At 41.9% G+C, this 20,302-nt stretch overlaps 1 protein-coding gene across 10 annotated transcripts in view; it reads left to right on the top strand.

Moving 5' to 3' along the window:
- The window catches only part of FRMPD1 (FERM and PDZ domain containing 1), a 120,013-nt gene that overhangs the window by 78,258 nt on the left and 21,453 nt on the right, over positions 1-20,302 (top strand). For 4 of the 10 annotated variants that reach the window (XM_027614337.2, XM_027614340.2, XM_027614342.2 and 1 more), the window contains exons 3-7: positions 6,754-6,911; positions 7,823-7,925; positions 10,727-10,772; positions 16,739-16,873; positions 18,394-18,501. In XM_027614337.2, the coding sequence (XP_027470138.2) occupies positions 6,754-6,911; positions 7,823-7,925; positions 10,727-10,772; positions 16,739-16,873; positions 18,394-18,501 (550 nt within the window). The remainder of the gene's footprint in view (positions 1-6,753; positions 6,912-7,822; positions 7,926-10,726; positions 10,773-16,738; positions 16,874-18,393; positions 18,502-20,302) is intronic. The other 6 variants (XM_027614343.2, XM_027614341.2, XM_027614338.2 and 3 more) reach the window with 5 other exon arrangements.

The following is a 20,302-nucleotide window of genomic DNA, read 5'->3' as shown; positions in this document are numbered from 1 at the left end:
CCTCATCTTCTGAATCTCCTTTTTAAAGTAATAATAGAATAATTTCTTCTCTCAGCTGTAAGCCTTGGTCCTATAACACTATACTCCCAGTCTCTTTGTTGCATGGTCCCTAGAAACTGTCATAAGCATAGTCCTATGATTATGACTACATGCTACATTTCTTTCTGGTAGGGACTGCTCCCTCTATTTCTGCTTTCTTTGAATAAACCTTAGATTAAAAATCCAGTTTATACCAGTCTTAAGCTTTTAAAATCATTCAAGCTGAAAGTCTAATACACTGTTTAAACATAGATTCAAAATAGTTTCTCCACATCCTGCTGGAACTCAGAGGTGAATTCTTTGTTGTTACAAGATAGAAGGAAAATATATTTTCTGATCTATCAGAGAACAGATAAAAAGCCAGAGAATATTGGAAGCATAATCTATTTCCGTGTGGTATTTTTTCTTTTTCAGTGTTGATCAATTAGGTGTGAACGAATGACCCATAAAATATAGAATTTGTCTATATGAGACTACTTTCTTAAAAAGATTTTTATTTATTTGAGAGACAGATAGCGAGAGAGGGGAGGAGAGGGAGAGGCAAGCTCGGGACCCTGGGATCACAGCCCGAGCCGAAGGCAGATGCTTAACCAACTGAGCCACCCAGGCGCCCCTGCATGAGACTATTTTTATGATAAATGTAATGTGTTTGTTTTTTCTAGTCCTACTATAGACTAGATCCAGTTATCTGACAGAATTCCACTAGTGAAGCCACAGGTCTTACGCTGTTCCAATGTAAATCATAGGAGTGATCTCAGATTTGTGGTTTGAAGCCATTACAAAATGAACCAGACATAGGATTTTGGATTATCAGTGCTCAGTCTGATATTTGTAAGATGCTTCAGAGGAGGAAATTTTGCTTCAGAGAGCAGTTCCTTCAGCTCCCCATTCAATATTAAACATTCTTTGTGAGAGGAGGCCATGGTTTGGTCATGTTCTCAAGCAATCCCTTTCCAAACAAAAGCTGAAACGTGGCGTTTGGGAAAAATGTCAAATGCAGACTTCGAGCCAAAGCCACTGACACTGTGCAGGGATGAGTCAACACAGTGGGGCCTTTTTTGTCTACCATTGTTGAGGAATGCAACCTTCCAAAGGGAAAAGTCAGATAAATGAAGACTACCCATGTGAAAAGCATCCAAATGGATTATATTTTAACCCTGTGGTCTGGTTTGTTTTTTCTTTTATTCTCCATATGTTAATAAGCCTTACTTTGTGCCTAGCATTGAGTTTAGCACATGGGACAAAAAAGACATGGTTTTTGTCTCACAAATTATAGTCTCTATATGTAGAGGACAAGAGACTTCACGTTGGTCATTGCAAATATTATGTATATTTCTAAAAGAGGTGTGCATGTTCTGTAGGTGTGTTCAACAGTCAAGAATGACTCCCAAGAAGGAGACTGACAGAGTAGGGGTTGAGTGTGTTGGGTAAATTTCTGGAGAGTGTGTGCTTTTAGGGGTTATGGGGGCTGAGGGAAGATTCTAGGTAAAGGGAAGAGCTTGTGCAAAGGCCAGTGTATTTGAGGAATACTACAAAGGAGACTACTTTGGCTGGAACAAGAATATCAGGAGAATGAATGGCTTGGTTGTCGAGGCTAGAGTGGTGGGTAAGAGCTGTGTTAAGTCGTATCAAGGATTTTGAATGAGGCCATTCAGTCAAGGGAGACATCCGAGCAGGGCTGCATTTATAAAATCAGTCTGGGTACTTGATAGTCTTTTGTCTCTCAGGAGAGACAAAAGTGAAAAGTAAAGAGACCAATTTGGAGACTATTGGAGAAATCTGTCCGCAGGACCGGTAATGGCAGCCTGAAATGGAATGGTGGCCGAGGAGACAGAAATGGACATTTTTTAAAAAGGTTTTATTTATTTATTTGACAGAAAGATAGCCAGAGCAGGAACACAAGCAGGGGGAGTGGGAGAGGGAGAAGCAGGCTTCCCACTGAGCAGGGAGCCTGATGCGGGGCTCGATCCCAGGACCCTGGGATCATGACCTGAGCGGAAGGTAGACACTTAACGACTGAGCCATCCAGGCACCCTCCGAAATGGACATTTTTAGAGATCTTTTGGTGTTGTGACTGATCAGATAGTTGGGATGAGAGCAGGGTAAAGTCAAGAATGACTCCCAAGAGTCCTCATGATACCATTTACTGAGCTCTGGAACATCGAGAAGATGAGTCCCTATTTAGTCATAGGGCTGAGCTGTATTGCCAATTTAGCAAACAAAGGAAAATGACAAATATTGAACTCTGTTACTTACATTCAAGTTGTCTGCTATTTATTAATGGTTATGTATACATTTTCATCTTTGCCAATCATTTGAAGTACTGTTTCATATCATGATTTCTGTATACAGCATTTTGCTCATGTATTCACCTAATAAGCATAAACGCTTCCTCTGGGCAAAAGATCTTCACTCAGCACTCGGAGTATTTAGGTCTAGAATAATCCAAGCTCTCCCTTAGGAAGGGGATCTGAACTATAGTTTAGAGGATGCCCTGAAAGGGTATGTTCTAAGCTGTGTTTCCATGTATGTCTAAAGTTCTGAGGCTTGTGATACTTCATTGATGAAGAGTCTTGGAGTAATTCTTTACTATGCTTGGTTTATCCTCTGTTGAGTTATTTTGAGTTTTTCCACTATTCTAAATGAAGCTGTGATAAATATTTTTGAATATTTAAGAGGTAGGGTGTTTTGAGTTCATACTCTGGGACTTTACTAGGCCTGGGGAACACAGAATAAATAGATATTACCCTTGTCTTTTAGAAATTCATGGTCTAATATAAATAATAATTTATTTTTTTGTTTGAGGTTATTACTTTAAGGAATGTCAGTCAGAATGGTAACAGGAGGTCAAAGAAAATGATCAAATTTTAAATTCATGTTACAATTTCCCTAATTATTTTCTAGAGAGATTGAAAAGCCAATTTATATGGTCAGCCTTAAATCCCAAGGCCCACACATGTTGGGCTTTATTATTTTTATTTATATTTGGTGCTTTACTTGACATGTAATAGTACTCTGTAGCCCTTTCAGTTGTGCTTCTTTAATTAATAAGGTTGTATATTTTCCGTGCTATTTATCAACTTTATTTCTTCATGTGCAAGTTATCAGTTCACTTGCTTTGAGCATGTGAAATCTGGATATTTTACTGCATGTATTTATGCCCATTCTTCATATATTTGTATCGTAACCAGTTTCCCCCCAGAATTTTATTTTTTTAAACTAATTTACCTTGGGGCACTTGGGTGTCTCAGTTGGTTAAGCTTTGGACTTCTGCTCAGGTCATGATCTCGGGGTCCTGGGACTGAGCTCAGTGTCTGGCTCTGCACTAAGCAGGGAGTCTACTTGTCTTGCTCTCTTTCCCTCTGCCCCTCCCCCCACTCCTCTCTTTTTCTTTCTTTCTCAAATAAATAAATAAAATATCTTTTAAAAAACTGATTTACCTTATTTTCAACAGCTTTATTGAGATACAATTTACTTACCGTACACAATTCACCCACTTAAAGCATACAATTCAATGGTTTTTAGTGTACTCACAGAGATGTACAACCATTACCACAATCTATTTTGGAAGATTTTTTTTACCCTAAAAAGAAACTCCATATATATTGGCAATCACTCCCCATTTCCTTCCAGAATTCCCCTGCTTTCAGCCCTAGGCAGCCACTACTTGTCTCTATAGATTTGCCTATTCTGAACATATCCCATAAGTGAAGTCACACAGTATGTGTTTTTTCATGGCTGGCCTCTTTCACTTAGTAGAATGTGTCCCAGGTGCATCCATGTTATAGTCATGTATTCATATTTCATTCCTTTTTGTTGCCAAATAATATTCTGCAGTGGAATATTTTCTTTGTCATTTCATCAGTTGATGTACATTTGAGTGGTTTTCGCTTTGGGGCTATTATGAATATTGTTGCTATGAATATTTTTGTGCGAGTTTGTGTGGATATATGTTTTCATTTCTCTTAGGGGTATATGTAAGCATGGCATTGCTGGGTCATATGGTGTTCAACGTTTAGTCTTTTGAGGAACTGCCAGATGATATCAGGGTTCCATTTTCTCTACATCTTTGTCAACACTTGACCTGTCTTTCTGATTATGGGCCATCCTAGTGGGTATTAAGTGGCATCTCATTGCGGTTTTGATTTGCATTTCCAAAATGGCTAATAATGTTGTGCATCTTATGTACTTACTGGTTGTTGGTGTATCTTCTTTGAAGAGATGTCCACATAAATCATTTGCCCACTTTTTAATTGAGTTATTTTTCTTTTGTGTTACAAGGATTCTTTATATATTCTAGCTGCAAGGTCCTTATCAGATATATGATTTGCAAATGTTTTCTCCTATTCTGTGGGTTTTTTCACTTTCTTTATTGTGTCCTTTATTTTTTTAAAGATTTATTTATTTATTTGAGAGCGCACATGTGAGCACAAGCCAGGGGAGGGGCAGAGGGAAAGGGAGAGAGAGAATCCCAAGCGGATTCCGTGCTGAGCGCAGAGCCGGGACTTGATCTCATGACCTGAAATCATGACCCAAGCCAAAATCAAGAGTCGTATGCTCAGCTGACTGAGGGGCGCCTGGATGGCTCAGTCGTTAAGCGTCTGCCTTCAGCTCAGGTCTTGATCCCAGGGTCTTAGGATCGAGCCCAGCATCGGGCTCGGCATCGGGCTCGGCATCGGGCTCGGCATCGGGCTCGGCATCGGGCTCGGCATCGGGCTCCCTGCTTGGCGGGAAGTGTGCTTCTCCCTCTCCTGCTCCCCCTGCTTGTGCTCCTTCTCTCGCTGTGTCTCTCTCTGTCAAATAAATAAATAAAATCTTAAAAAACAAAAAAAACCAAAAAACGACCGAGCCACCCAGGTGCCCCTTAATTGTGCCCTTTGAAGCACAAAAGTTTTTAATTTTGTTGAGGTTCAGTTTATCTGTGTTTTCATTATGGCTTGTGCTTTTGGTATCATATCAGCCTAGCACCTAATAATACACATTCAACTAATTTGTTTCAATGAGTTAGTGAATGCTTTTTGAGGCTGTGTTTTGTGTTTTTATCCTGCAACTCCACTAACCTTACTTTTTTAGCACCAGCAATCCTCTTTGTTGATCATTTTCTAGTTGTACCATCATCATCTGTTTAAAAACAAGTGGGATTTTCCATTTCCTGTGTTTATTTTGCCTCTTACTGTTTTTCCTTCTCTGATAACTATTACGCGCATTTTTTCCTGCTATATTAAATAGGAGAAATGTCTAGAGTATCCTTCCTGTTGCTCTTTTTTAAAAGAACGTAAATGTGATTTTTGGCGCTCAGTATACTATATTATTATTTGGGAAGGCCCTTTTACAGCTTTAAGGTTTTGTTTTGTGGTTTTTTTTTTAATCAGGAATGGCTATGGGCTTTATTCGCTCTACATTTTCAGTTTTCTGCTTCTTCCCTCTTCATTAGCTCCGTCTGCTGACACTTCTCAGTATGACCCTGTGCTTGCGTAGAAGAAATCCTCTCTTTGCTTCTAAGCTGGTGAGGTCAGGTCATCATCTGGTCAGACAGCCTAAATCAGCTCTAAGCTGGGGTGTGAGGAGGTCCTTGTTGGATAATGTGCATGAGATCTTGTACTTGAGTTTGTCACACGCATTTTGGCTCTGTGAATCAGTTTTTAGGTTTCCCAATCCTTGTTGAAATTTGAGATCATTATCAATGACAGGTGATTTTCAGATAAGTGGGGTCCTGTTGCATTAAGCAGAGTTCTGGACAGTATTTGGTAAATGGATGAGAATAAATGATAGGGCCTAACTGCAGAGCCCCAGGGGAGCTGTTACTCCTCTATATTCTGTCATTTATTATGACAGTAAACACCTCATCCCATCCCCATTTGACCTTTCTCAGAAAGAACCGCTGTCTCGCAGGGAGGAGAAGTCATTTGCCACAGACAAATGAGAAATAGCTCATGACTTGTCTTGTGGTTTTGAGAGAAAGAAAATACAAACTTTTAACACTACCTGCTTTTAGATTTACAGAGAACATACATGTTTTTAAAGATCACTCTAGGGGGAATCTTCACTCTCCGGGGATTTCCTATTGGAATCCTCACAGTTACCAAGTTGAAAGGGAAGTGAATTTCATCTCAAAGCCCAAAAGAAAAAAAAAAAATCTCCAAAGAAACAATCCATCTGTGGAATTAGTCAGCCTCAGACGTTCAAACTGAACAACACCTCGTTCCTGTTCACCGTCCCTGTTTTTCCTCTTCTGTACCTCTGCTGAATCACTGCCCCCTGCCTGATGCCTGGCCCGACATCCCCCCATCCCTGCATCCCGCCCATCCCTGCATCTCCCCCGCATCCTCGCCTCCATCCACTCAGCAGCAGCTACTGAATATCTTCTGTGTGCCAGGATCTGGGATGTGTAGATATACCCTCGACATCTCTCAAGGTGCAGCTCAAATGTCCCCTCTTCCAGGCAGCAAATGCTTTCCTGGTTCCTTACCGCCTACCCGGCAAAGTGGGAACTGCTCTCCCCTTTCTCTGAGTGCCCAGAGCACTTCACGACTTCTCTTTTACAGCCTGGTACTGTGTTCTACCAGTTTCTGTGCCTTCACTCTGTCAAGAGGAGAGTTGGGGTGTGCTCCGCACTGCAACGTCCCCCTCCAGGATACCTAGGGCTGTCCCGGTTTGTGACCACTACCTACAATCCCCCTCTGTCTCTTTTTTATAATACTCCTTCTCTTCCAGGGCTAAAGTTGCTGCAGCTGATGGGTCCCCCGGGATCCCAATCCAGACCCTCACCCCTGTGAAACATACAGTAAAAATAGACAAAGATGCCCTCCTCCAGGACTACGGATTTCACATTTCCGAGAGCCTTCCCCTCACAGTGGTGGCCGTCACAGCAGGTAGGGGCTGACTGGGAAACAAGAAAGGAGTTTGGCTTTTCAGGAGGGGAGAAATAGCCCTGGATCTCTTCTCGTCTCTCTGTCCTAGAACATAATTTCGAAAATGCCACCCTAGGAAGTTAGAAAGGGCACATCTAATTCTGACCTAATTCTGTCTAGAGCTCTGTACCTTCCTTTGGTGCGGAGAGGGAGGAAGCCCCAAGTGCACCTGCTGATCGGAACCCCAGGCTCCTGCTGGCCTGGACCAGGGCTTTGCCCACCCGTGGCTCCCTGGCCAGTCTCAGGGCAGTGACGGTATTTGGATCAGCTGGCCCTCCTCTCTGAAACCCTGCATGCTCCGAGCTGGGGAGAGTTGCTGGCCAGAGAGTAATAGAACTTACTGATTTGTTTTCACTTGAGTCTTTGTAAAATATAGGCTCTCTCAGGGTGAAGAAGAGCATGCTGGAAATGTCTAGTGTTTGTTTTCATACATCAGCTATGTTTTGATGTTAGATCTGGAACTAGTTAAAATCTACTGATTTCAGTTTACACACACACACAACTAGTTAAAATCTACTGATTTCAGTTTACACACACACACACACACACACACACACACACGAGTTCTTTATAGATGAATGTAGTAGATTCACCGGCCAGCTCTGTTGATTCTGGGGGTTTCTGCTAGTTTTCTTTCCCAGGGCAGTCTCCTAATATCCCTTGAAGGTGATGGGACGATAGGTACATTATTCACATTTTGTAAACAGGAAAATAGATCCATGTGAACCCAAAGCGGGATGGGGGTGGGGGTGGGGAGGGGAGTGACCTGGTGCCCAGGGGACTGGATCAACCTGCCATTCATTTGTGTGGCTATGACATCTTGGGGTCTTGGCCCTCCTGGCATGAACACCAATTACTTCTCTGTCCAACAGGAAGCTCTGCTCATGGCAAGCTTTTCCCTGGTGATCAGATCCTCCAAATGAACAACGAGCCTGCCGAAAGCCTTTCCTGTGAACGAGCAGTCCATATACTGAGGTACTAAATTGCCTCCATCATCCGCAGAGTCACACAGATGATCACAGGGCAAAGATGGGTGACAGGAATAACATAATTGATCTCCCCATGGTTTTAGTAGGATCCCGTCTCCTTAAAGTGGCAGCCTTGTTTGAGAATTCCGTCTCAGTTACCGTGTGCTTCATCTGCCTAGAGAAGCGATGGGGGGCAAGGACAGGGTGCTCTATCTATCAACCCCCTGCTATGCTAGACCCCACGCTGGGCACGGCAGGCAGTGTAGTTAGGAATAATACACGGTAAGGATTTCTAGGGTTGTTGTAGCATATGCCAAAGACTGGACTAAACCGATGCCAAATTGTTAGTTCTTCTTTAACCCTTCTGAGAGCTCTCCTTAAATGCCTGGTTGGTGTATATGTAGTTTCTCTGCTTCTGCCTGTTGGCTTTGTGACTTGCGTCAACGCCTCACTTTCTGGATAGACTGGCATCTCCCTCAGAGCTGGCACACAGTGAGCACTCAGTTGAATGAGCCAACAGTTGCTGACCCTGGTTTTATGACAGAAGAAGGTCAGCGATAGGAGTGAAGAGCGCTGACAGACATCGCGTCGGCACCTGTGGGCTTCGTCTTTCCAGTTTGTCACTCAACACTGTTTCGGTGACTTTAAATAAAGAGACACGAGAAATAGAGTTACATGAAAGCCAACTTGAAGATACTTACTATGCCTTTTTTGTGAGTGGTGTTGGGTGGCTTTCATTTCTGAGGGCCTCTCATGGGCAGCACACACTGAACGGTGAGGAACAGTGACAAAGCCAGAATGAGACGAAAATGCGGGATGCAGTCTTCGCCCTCAGGAGGCACACAGTCTTGCTGCGGAGAGACACACATACGTAGCTTATGATTTACAGAGACTCCATCAAAGTGTAGAAAATAGAATCCTTTCAGCCAAGCCCAGTATTGCTCCTGGATTGCCGAGAATAAGTTGAGTGGGTGGGACAGCCCAGATAGGATTTGATGATTTCATTTCTACACAATGAAGCATGGTGATGGAAATCATGAAGTTTGCTTTCCCAGTTATTGGGGTGATTTTCTCAAAGATGATCAATGCCCACAAATTAAGTTTAGATTTTCAGTGATACTAATATTTCTGCCAGGCTAGATCAAACTCTGACTAACAAGCAAAATTATTCTCAGTTTAAAGCAGTAGGTCGGAATGTGGGTGTGTGGGTAACATCGAACCCAGCCTGTTTACTGAGCACCTTGTGTGGGAAAGGAGCCCTGTGGGGCAAAGGGACTGCACTCCCCACACGCTGCAGTCTGGGAGTGCAGGAATGACTCACGTGCACCCCTGTGACGTTGAGGGAAGACATTGCATCAGGAAGCCAGAGGAAAGGGGCTGTTAACGTTACAGATTCCTCCAGCTTGTGGGGAAGTTGGGTTTGACAAAACAGAGGAGTCCAGAAGGATTTCAGGTGTACCTTTAATGCTGGGTAGAATTTGGCCCACAAAGGTGGAGGTGAAAGATGAACCAGGCAAAGAAGTGGTAAGTAGGAAATACTGGGTGGGGAGCGGGGAAGATGCTGACAAGGTCAGTTTGCCTGAGGCACCAGAGGCCTAGAGGAAAGTTCTGGGAAGTGAGGCCCACATGGTGAAGGGTCTTGAATGCTGACACAGCAAGTTCAGGTGTTAGTCTCCGTGTGGAATGGCGAGCCATTGAAGACTCTCAGCAGGGATGTGACTTGATGTGTGCTGTGCATCTGCGCTCTTTGTCATACACTGCATGTGCAAAATCCCAGGACTGCTTTTTTTTTTTAAGCTTAGTTCCCACTGCCATTGCCACTTATAAAGGGAAAAATCCAAGCAAAACATGGCACAATGAAACTTCTCTAATCCCTCCTGATAACTGTGAGACCTAATGTCCTTTTAAGAGCAATTTATAACAACCTTGGTTTGTTGTAAATTATCTTGGGAAAGGCCTGTTCTTCTATAAAATGGAAAAGAGGCAATCCCTAGACACTTAGAAACCGCAAGTTGATTTTACCCATTTGAGGAAGCAACACACCAGCAGCGATTGGCCTAAATGTTCATATTGCAAGAAGTCAAATGAAATTATTTGCAAACAGCTTCTCTATGTAGCGATGGCAAAGGAAAAGGAAATATGAATTGATTTTTTTTCAGTTCTGTTCTCCAGTACAAAATGGAAGTTTGGCCAGCATCTGGTTGACTTTTGTCACTTTTGGAATCTAAGAGATAATAACAAGACAGAAATGTCTAGTATCTTGATATATGATTTGGCTCATTACACTGATTTTGTGTGCCCAAACACCACAAGCTGGTTGGCTTTTATCTGATAAATGCAATCCACATTCATTCATTCAATCTAGTGAAATGTTTAGCCTAAGTTGTCTGAAATAGCAACCTAAGTTATCTGTCTTATTGCTATGTTTTCTCTTAAAAAATTTTTTTTGGACAATAACCTAGCTAGTGATCATACAAACTGCATGAGTTCTCCATCATAAAGACTAAATTAAATCTAAGTGACTTAACTAAGTGGCTGCAGGTATAGACTAGATTGTAGAGGCAAGTGTCTAATAAAGATTCCCTCCATGGCGGGGGGGCACTCTGGGGCAGGTTCAGCTCCTCTGCGGACCCCTGCTTCCTTCAACGTCTTTCTCAATGTTGCTGAACCAAAAAAGCTGAAGCAAAAGAGGCTGCTTTGTAATCCTGCCAGTCTTTTTGACCCTGACACGCACACGCACACACGCACACGCACATCATCCAAAGTGATGAAATGGTTTTATTTTTATTCTTTTTTTTTTTTTTTCAGGGAAGCTGAAGACTCTCTTTCAATCACAGTTGTTCGCTGCACGTCGGTAAATCTCTTTCTATGTCCTGTTAGTTTTCTCTTTCTCGGCCTCGAGACTCCAAGTCCCCAGTGGGATAATCCCTCAGAGAATAAATAGGGAAGGCAAATGCAGAGGGAACAGCAGCCAGGACATGGGTGGGCAGGCCGTCAACGTTGCCTGAAGACAGCTGATGAGTCAGTGCTGTAGAGGAGACAGGTATGGATCAGTCCAGGCTTCCAGAACTTGTGGTCCAGCTAAGGAGACAGATCTGGGATTATGCAGAGCGGGACGATGACAAGGACACCAAACTACAAGTTTTAAGATAAGTTTGTGTGTTATGACTCTGGGCAAGTCATTAACTTTCAGTTTTCATTTTTGTAAAACAGTGATGATGACAATAATTGTCTTGTCTCTCTAATGGGTCGTTATGAGGTGTTGGATGTGAAAGTGTCTTGTCAGCCCTGAGGTTCATCACAAGGCAAGGGTGTGGTGTAGATGATGCGCTGGGAGGAAATGGCAATCCCAAACACCACAGGCCAAGGAGCCCTTTCTCTGTGATCTAGGGGAAAGTATATAATCAAGTCCTAAGAGAAAGAACTACCAAGGAGGAAGAGTTGACAGAAAATTCTCATTCTGAGAGACTTTAATGCATACCTCTTAGCCTTGGGCACATAAAGATAAAAAAATAAATAGGGGCATGGAGAATTTCATTAATGCATTTAATAATCTAATCGACCACATACCACTCTATCAAAAAAACTCAATAAATTCCCCAAATAAGAAACTATATAAGTCTCTTTTCCAGAATATAATGAAATAGAAATTAATAACTACCAAAAACTTAATTAAAACTGTCCAGCCATTTGGAAATAAAAATGCAATCTCCCAAGTAAAATGGGGTCAGATAGAAAAGCAAAACTACCATTATAGACTAGTTAGAAGAAAATTTAAAATTAGAAGTGTCGGGGCACCTGGGTGTCTCAGTCAGTTGAGCAGCTGCCTTTGGCTCAGGTCACGATCCCAGGGTCCTGGGATCTAGTCTCACATTGGGCTCCCTGCTCAGCAGGAAGCCTGTTTCTCCCTCTCCCTCTGCTGCTCCCCCTGCTTGTGCTCTTGCTCTCTCTCTAATAAATAAATAAAATCTTTAAGAAAAATAAAATAAAATTATAAGTGTGCTTTTTGAAATTTATGTGCAGTCAAAGCTATACTCAGAGTAAAATGTATAGTCTTAGGTGATTTCATTATTGAATAAGGAAGTAGGTCAAGTGACTATTCAGTGCAAGAAGTTGGAAGAAAAGACTATAAAACATAAAGCAGAATAAAGAAAATGATAAAAGTTAAAATCTAAATGATGCTTTGGAAAACAAAATTTGTAAAGTTAATAAATCCCAGAGTCAGTTCTTTAAGGGAAAAAATAAGAAAAAAGGAAATCTTCAAGGAAAAGAAATAGGTGGACCCTATGTGAAGGAAAGTAGAATATTATGAAGGATGTAAACACTTTTTTTAATATAAAAAGAGATACAGACCATGTTCTTTAATGGGAAGACTGTTATAAATACATTGGTTATTCTCATTAATATATATTCTTACTCCAAATTCAAACTCCCGTTGGGACTTATATTTGAATTTTGGCAAAGTTTATTGAAGGGACACATCAAGAAAATCTTTTTTTTAAAGATTTTATTTTTTAAAAATTTTTATTGTTATGTTAATCACCATACATTACATCATTAGTTTTGGATGTAGTGTTCCATGATTCATTGTTTGTGCATAACACCTTAAAGATTTTATTTATTTATTTGTCAGAGAAAGAGCAAGAGAGCACAAGCAGGGGGAGTGGCAGGCAGAGGGAGAAGCAGCTCCCCACACCCCCAGCTGAACAAGGAGCTCAGTGCAGGGCTCCACCTGGGACCCTGGGATTATGACCTGAGTCAAAGGCAGACCCTTAACCAACTGAGCCACCCAGGTATCCCTTATCAAGAAAATCTTAAAAAAAAAAAAAGTAATGGAGCACCTGGGTGGCTCAGTCAGTTCAGTGGCCGACTCTTGATTTCAGCTCAGATCATGATCTCAGGGAGGTGGAATTGAGCCCTGTGTCGGGCTTTGTGCTCAGTGGGAGTCTGCTTGAGGATTCTCTTTCCCTCTCCCCTTACCCCCTGCTCGTTCTCTCTCTCTCAAATAAATAAATCTTTAAAAAATAAAAAAATTTAAATTTAAAAATTTTAAGAAAGAGTAATGAGGATGGCCTTGATGTAACAGATTTTAAAACTAATAAAGCTAAAATAATTAAAACAGCATGATATTGATGAAATGGTTGCACATGTCAGTGTAATCAAATAGAAAGTCCTAGAATAGGTACTGATATAAGAATTTAGTATGTGAAAAATATGGCATCCCATTTTACTAGAAGAAAAGATGATCATTCACAAAATCATACTAGGACATTTCTTTAAGTATTTGGAAAAAAAGTCTCGTCACACCATTTGATGTAATAATAAATATAAAAATATTAAAATGTAGGTAATATGGATGAGTGTCTCTCTGGTCATAGGTTATAGAAAGAATTCCTAACTATATAGGGAGTGGGAGGAAGCACGATGAACAAACAGCTATTTGATTATGTGAGAAAATTTTATTTCTCTGGTCCAAAAACTTCAGAACATTAAAAAGCAAAGAAATTGTGGTCTCTTCTCATTTTTGACAAGTACTGTTTTTTGTTTTTATTTCTGGGAAATAGAATGGGGAAAAAAAACACCTAAATAGGATTAAGATGTTTACCATAAATATGACAGACCAAATGTTTTATGGATAAATAAACGGAGATTCTCCTAAACAGAATTTGTCTATGAAATAATGTGAAACCAATGTATAAAAAAAAGTATACTGAAAGCTAATCAGTATAAATGGTTGTGCAGGTGGTAAGAGATTCTTTTTATTTAGCTGATTAGCATCTCAATGGAGAACATCTTAATCTTAATTAGGTGGGGTTTTTTTTTTTTTCCCCTGCTGTTTTGAAGAAATGAAAGCAAAACACTTGTTAAGTAAATAAGAGGGAAACAGCTTATGGTTGCATCCTTTTAAAAATGAAAAGTGTAGGGAGAGGAAAATAAACATGTTCCAGTATGACTCCTGAGATTCCTCTGAGGTTCCTGAGCAGAGGAGGATGCAAATGTTGTGCTCTGGGGTTCCTGCAGGGAAAGCTGATATTGACCCATGTCCTGAGAAATGCCCTGAATGTTGTCCAGCCCACTCAGGCCTCTCATCAGCAGTTACATGATCATAAGATGAATGATCGAATGTGTCTTGCTTCAACAAGGATGCTCATCTTTGCCATAGCAGATTCTTTGAGTTCTCAAATGGCTTGAAATTGATGAAGAATTATAAAATCCAAAATTGGGGGGGGGGCGTGTTGGGGGCTTGGCTGGCTCACTCGGTGGGGCATGAGACTCTTAATCTCAGGGTTGTGAGTTTGAGCCCCATGTTGGGTATAGAGATTACTTTAAAAATCTTTAAAAAGTAAAATAAAGGGGCACCTGGGTGGCTCAGGTGTTAAGCATCTGCCTTCGGCTCAGGTCCCGGTCCCAGGGTCCTGGGATCGAGCCCCGCATTGGGCTCCCTGCTCAGCGGGAAGCCTGCTTCTCCCTCTCCCACTCCCCCTGCTTGTGTTCCTGCTCTCGCTTTGTCTCTCTCTGTCAAATAAATAAATCTTTAAAAAAAACAAAGTAAAATCCGAAGTTGAAATAGTAATTACTGCTTCTGTAGGACGTAGAATTTTATGGGGAAAAATATATGTATATATATTCATTATATATAACATATATATGATATATGTATGTTATATATATTAGTTTAGTTGTAGAGAGCTGTATTTAATTCATGGCTTATAGTATATTGTTATATTAATACCGATATTTAATGTCTTACTAAATCTTCACCAAAAGAAAATCCTACAAGGTAGATATATTTGTTATCCCCCTTTTACAGTTGAGGACACTGTGGCCTCACATGTCCATGGTCTCACATGCAGAAATCAGTGGAGCTGGGTTATTTTCCAGGTAGTCAGATTTCAGAACCCATAGTCAATAGCGTCATGCTAGTCTACCTCCTTAAACCCTGCTGTCTTTATTTTTTTAATTGTATTTTAAGACAGGGGCAGAGTGGGGGAGAGAGAGAGAGAGAATCTTGAGCAGACTACTCGCCCAGCACGGAGCCCGACGTAGGGCTCAGTCTCACCACCCTGAGATCACGAGCCGACATCAAGAGTCTGATGCTTAGCCAACTGAGCCACCCAGGCGCCCCAACCCTGCTGTCTTTATGAAATGACATTGGCCAATCTAGGGTGGAGAGTAGTGAAAAAGATATAGAACTTTTCCACTTGTCCCTTTCGATGCCCTTTTAAGCATTAACTTAGTTCAGCTAAAACATGTACAGAGAAAGTTTTTATCAGCTCAGGTCTACTCTCTGATGGATTAATTTAGAACCCAGGGAGAATCTAAATATCCTAGAATAATAAGAAGCTCACCTTCTTTAAAGAATCTCTTTTTAATATTAGATGGCTCAAGTGAGTGGTTTGCAACATGCTTAAATGCCAAGGTATGCAGATAGCAGAGCTGCTGTTCAGGTATAAAAGTGTAGGACCCACGGTGGGGCCTGTGGATTGGGCATTTCTGTGACAGTGTGTGTATTCTTTCTCAAAGCATCTAGTTTCATGGTTGGGTGGTTCCAAATATGAGAGAGGCCCTCCTTCCCTGTGATTCCCACCAACTAGTGCTCGTCAGGGCAAGTCTACCTTGAATGAAATAGATTGGCAAAGGTTTGGAGCTGTGGCCTTCTCTTCTCCAGGCTCACTCCTGTTCCATCAACTCTTCATCATAAGATGCTTCTCTGAGTCTTCACTTCTGTTATAGCTCTCTGGACAGTTTCACGGTGACCTTCCCAAATGGTGGCACCCAGAAAGGAATACAGTTCCGCCTAGGGTCCACTGGTGAGAGGGTGAGAGAGTGCCCAGGGCACAGAGGGCGCACTTCTGATGCGCACTGAAAATGGTAGTGAGGCCCAAGATGGGGTTAAGATTTTAGGAGGCCTGGTCACGCTGTTGGCATGGGTGAAATTTGTGGTTGACCAAAAACCGAGGCTGGGTTCCAAATGAATCGCTTCCAAGACCCCATCCCATGCTGTGCAATTGATTTTTTTTTTTTTTTTTTTTTTGATCCTCAGTGCCACATTTCACAGTAATCCCTGTCAGATCATGTTGCTTTGGCCCAGTGTTCTGGCATGCTGAGATTCGACAGTCAGGGAAGCACAGAACTGAAGGGCATGTTTGTGCAGTCATCGGCTGTGCTCATTCTCCCTTCCCGTCAGGGATCTATCTATTCCCACGCCTCCCCCACTTCCTCCATTACCCGGCCAGTGGCTTTTCTTTAGTCTGATCCAGCTCTGGGCCTCACTCTTGCAAGATTGCTTTCCCCAAGGGGAGAGAGAATAGCGGTTTCCCCCCCTACCCCCACCACACATTCTTTTTCTTTCTGCATCTCTCCCTGTTCTGCCCCTAGCTTCTCATTCCTTTGAGTCTTTAGGGTAGTGATGGTTGTAACTGTCACTTAGACCCCTCACTTTACTCTTTTCCCTTCAGCTCTTGACAGCCCTGCTCTCTTGTACCCTCTTATGCTTGTTGTTAGTGACTTTTTGGCCCCTGGCCCATAGCTGCCCCCGCCCCTCAAGTTTTCCACACACCTCTTTTAGATATCCAGTTCCTTTACCTTTCCTTCTGAATTTCTGCTGCCTGAGATCTGATGATACCTTGTAGCTCTGTGTCATTCACAGGTTTGGTAAGTACACTTTCTCTGACTTCATCTAAGGCATTGCTAACCATCATTGTTGGAGACTGAGCCAAAGGGAGCCTGAGTTGCTTAGTTAGAAATCAGGACAATTGTGAGCATAGGTCAACTAGTTTTGAATCCTCCTAATGGCTCTGCATCTGGCCTTCTCCACAGGGGGATTATAGGAGACCTTATCAAACACTTTACAAGAATGGAGGAATACTACTCTATCCACAGGACCCTGCCTTACCAATCTGGAATCCCATCTTCAAAAGAAAAATGAACTTGGTTGGCTCTGACTTGTTATTGGTAACTCCATATTGGTTATTAGTGATCAATGACTAAAAGCTCTCTGACCACCTCTTATCTTGAATTTTGCCAAGAAATAATGACAAGCTTACCAATATGTGTTTTCCTTAATCTTCCATGTTCATTTTCTGGGAAATTTGATACTTAACCATCTTTAGTCTCCTAATATTTCTTCCATTTTCTCTTCTGTGGATGATGCCAACTGTTACGTATGATAGTCTACCAGCCCCTAGATTTACTGGTATAGGTGTCTTGAGCTCATTCAAAGCAGGCTGATAGTTTTATCATCAGTTTTGTGTTGTAACTTTCTTTTCTCCCTTATTTTGTTTCTTCTGACTAAAAAATCATTCTGCTTGAAGAAGAAAGCAAATTGAGGTTAAGTAATTTCTGGAGTTGAGAGATTACCACACAGGTATACCTCTTCCCTGGAAACATTGTTATTTCCCCTTCTCCTTTTACTAAATTTTTAAAAAGCAAACTATGTATTTGAGATACGGAATCATAGTAATGAACCTTGTTACACCAAGGCTCTAGTTACTTGTAAGATCAAACTTATCTTGCATTAAAATTTCAGGGTCACTTCTTCACTTCAGGTGCTTAATGGCATTGGTCTGTTGATATGTGAGGCTATGAGCATTGTTTCCTGTAGCTTCTCTGATTGTTATATCTGTCTTCCATCAGCTACATAAAATGTGGTTCAGAGCTCCATCTTGAGACTCTTAACACATGTACCTTTCTAGAGCCTGGCCTAAAGGACTATCCAGACCAAGAAATGTAGCATGCCAGGCTGGGAATAACATATCAAGATTCCATCCAGGAAGATCACATCCTGTTGGTCTAGATCATGCAAGTTGCTGTTCATTGTGTCACAATTTAATCTCCTAGGGTCTAGGCAAGGGGCTTCATCACATACTCATGCCAACCTGTGATGACTCTTTCTACCTCTGAGGAAAGAGGGTACCACCCAAAAGATGAGAAGAGCAAAGAGGGGCCAAGGATAAATCAAAGGGGTCAGAGCTTCAGGGAGCCCTGGAGTTATTCGGATCCAACTCTCACATGGTACATAGGAAAACTAAAGGCCAAAGAGGACCGATAACTTGGCCAAAGTCACACAGAGTTATTTTGTTTTGTTTTACACACACACACGCGCACACACACACACACATACACAAAAACTGGTTTTCTTCCATAAGAATTTGTGTTTGAGGTAGTTCTCACAACTGTTGAGTAGCAGAACTTTTGTCTTGTTGTTCATAAGCCAGTTCTTGTCTTTGTTATACACAACCATTTTGCTATCATATTGAATCTTCAACTCTTCTCAGACACATAAGAACGTTGTCTGGGTTGGGATCCCTAGATATTATGAAAAGAGATCTCTAATGGGATGCTGTCCTCTGTAGGTTTTAACTGAGGTCTCAACAGCTGTCAGGGTTTGTGCTTTTGTTTTTAAGAGATGAGGAGATGTGTAATGGCTTTTACAAAAGTCCGGTTCTAAAATGTGTCATGTTAATGTTTTGCAGGGAGTTCCCAAGTCATCCTTCCTGACGGAGGAGAAGAGAGCCAGGCTAAAGACCAACCCCGTGAAGGTGCACTTCGCTGAGGAAGTGCTTGTCAGTGGACACAGCCAGGTGCGTCACTAGTCAGGGGCTTGAAATCACTCTCCATGAAGTCGGCGAGCCGCCTCCTGGCACCTACCTCTTTGAGACTCTGGATTCTTGCAGCACAGAGAGGATACCGAGGGAGTGCAGTAGGTTTGCTAGAGGGTCTGAGCACCCTCCGTGAGGTGCTGGCAGACCGTGGACAGGGAGAGCCAGGGAGAGAAGCACGGGGTGTGGCTGTCTGTTATTTCATGACTCCATTCTCTTGCCCATGAAATGTCAACAGGTTCTAAATGCTAATTTCTCATTTTGAACCTTTGAACCTAGTGTTCCTTCTGTATCGATAATAGTGACGATAGTGGTGGAGATTGGCTTCCCCCCCCCCCAAGAACCCATTATGTGTTGAACTTCTATTATGTAAACCTAAACTTTTTGGGTACATAATCCTTAGTCATCATGATACCCTGCAAGGGAGATACTTTAACACATGAGGAAGCAGAGATTTAGAGATTTTAAGAGAATTAACCTCTAAGAACATATAGTAAGAAAATATATGAGCCCAGGTCTGTGTGACTTCAGTTCTTTTGTTTTCCACTGTAACATCCTGTCTAGTCCTTTTTGTTATGGAGGCGTCCAGGATTGGGGGCTCAGAGGACAAATTTGTAAAGGGAAAGTATTGCCTGGAGTTTGGTGTTTTTAATGTGGGCTGTTGGATTAAAGACTCATTTACTCATAGTTTACACATTTTCTTCCCAATGGTCTGAAACTATTGCCATTTTGAACTCCTCAATCAATATTAGACTTTGAAATGTTCAAGTCAGAGCTTGTCCTTGTTTGTGTAGACACCAGTAGATGGGGCGTCGTGGCCATTTTAACAAAGGGTCCCAGCGATCTTGTTCACATCTGCAGAGACCTCATTTTCTACCTTGCCTGCTACTTAACAGACCACACCTTCGTTAGACCTGAGAGGGGGAGGTGGATTTGTTCATGCAGGGACCAGCGGGAGGCCTAATGCCTGAGACCCTGTCACCCGGCCATGTTTGTGTCTCTGTCTGTCCATGTTTGTGGAAATGGATTGAGCCTCTTTAGCAAATTAAATTTAGATTCAGTGTCGTTTCTAAGAGTAATACACAGGGATGAGAGGTAGAGGCTAGAACCAGCTCACAGGACAGGAAGAGAATAATAGTTCTGCAGATGTGAACCCAATCACTTGGATCCTGTGTTAAAATGGCTACCATCCCCACTCACTGGTATTGTGAGAAGACCAGGTAAGGACAGGTTTTGACCTGAACTGGCTACAAAAAATGGTCCAGAGTTTTGGTAGGGGGTGGGAGGTTAGAGAAATAGGGTTCTAAAAAGGTATTTCTGGGTAGACTTGTAGATCAGAGCACCAAGTCTCTGTATCAGCCACATAAGGCAGAGACAGCAAAACCAGTGAGAGTTCATCACTGTGACCTACCTATTCATCCGTTCAAATGTTTAAAAAATGATAAAATTGGGGCACCTGGGTGGCTCAGTCGGTTAAGCATCCAACTCTTGGGCTCAGCTCAGGTCATGATCTCAGGGTTGTGGGATCGGCCCTGCTTAGGTTTTGTCCACACTCAGCAGGGAGTCTGCTGGAGATTCTCTCTCTCCCTCTGCCCTCTGCCCACACGCATTCCCCCTCCAAATAAATAAATAAATATTTTTTAAAAGTAAGTAAAAGATGATGAAATTGGTTGTTAACCTTTCCCCTGAAAGCAGGATAAGGCCCCAGAAAATTTAAAATGGTAAGCTAACATTTGCAAAATGCTTAACTTTGCCAACATTTAAAGAATTGCAAAGGGAAATA

Source organism: Zalophus californianus, chromosome 13, assembly GCF_009762305.2.
Source record: "Zalophus californianus isolate mZalCal1 chromosome 13, mZalCal1.pri.v2, whole genome shotgun sequence".
Classification (NCBI taxonomy): domain Eukaryota; kingdom Metazoa; phylum Chordata; class Mammalia; order Carnivora; family Otariidae; genus Zalophus; species Zalophus californianus.
This window is presented reverse-complemented; position numbering and strand designations above follow the sequence as displayed.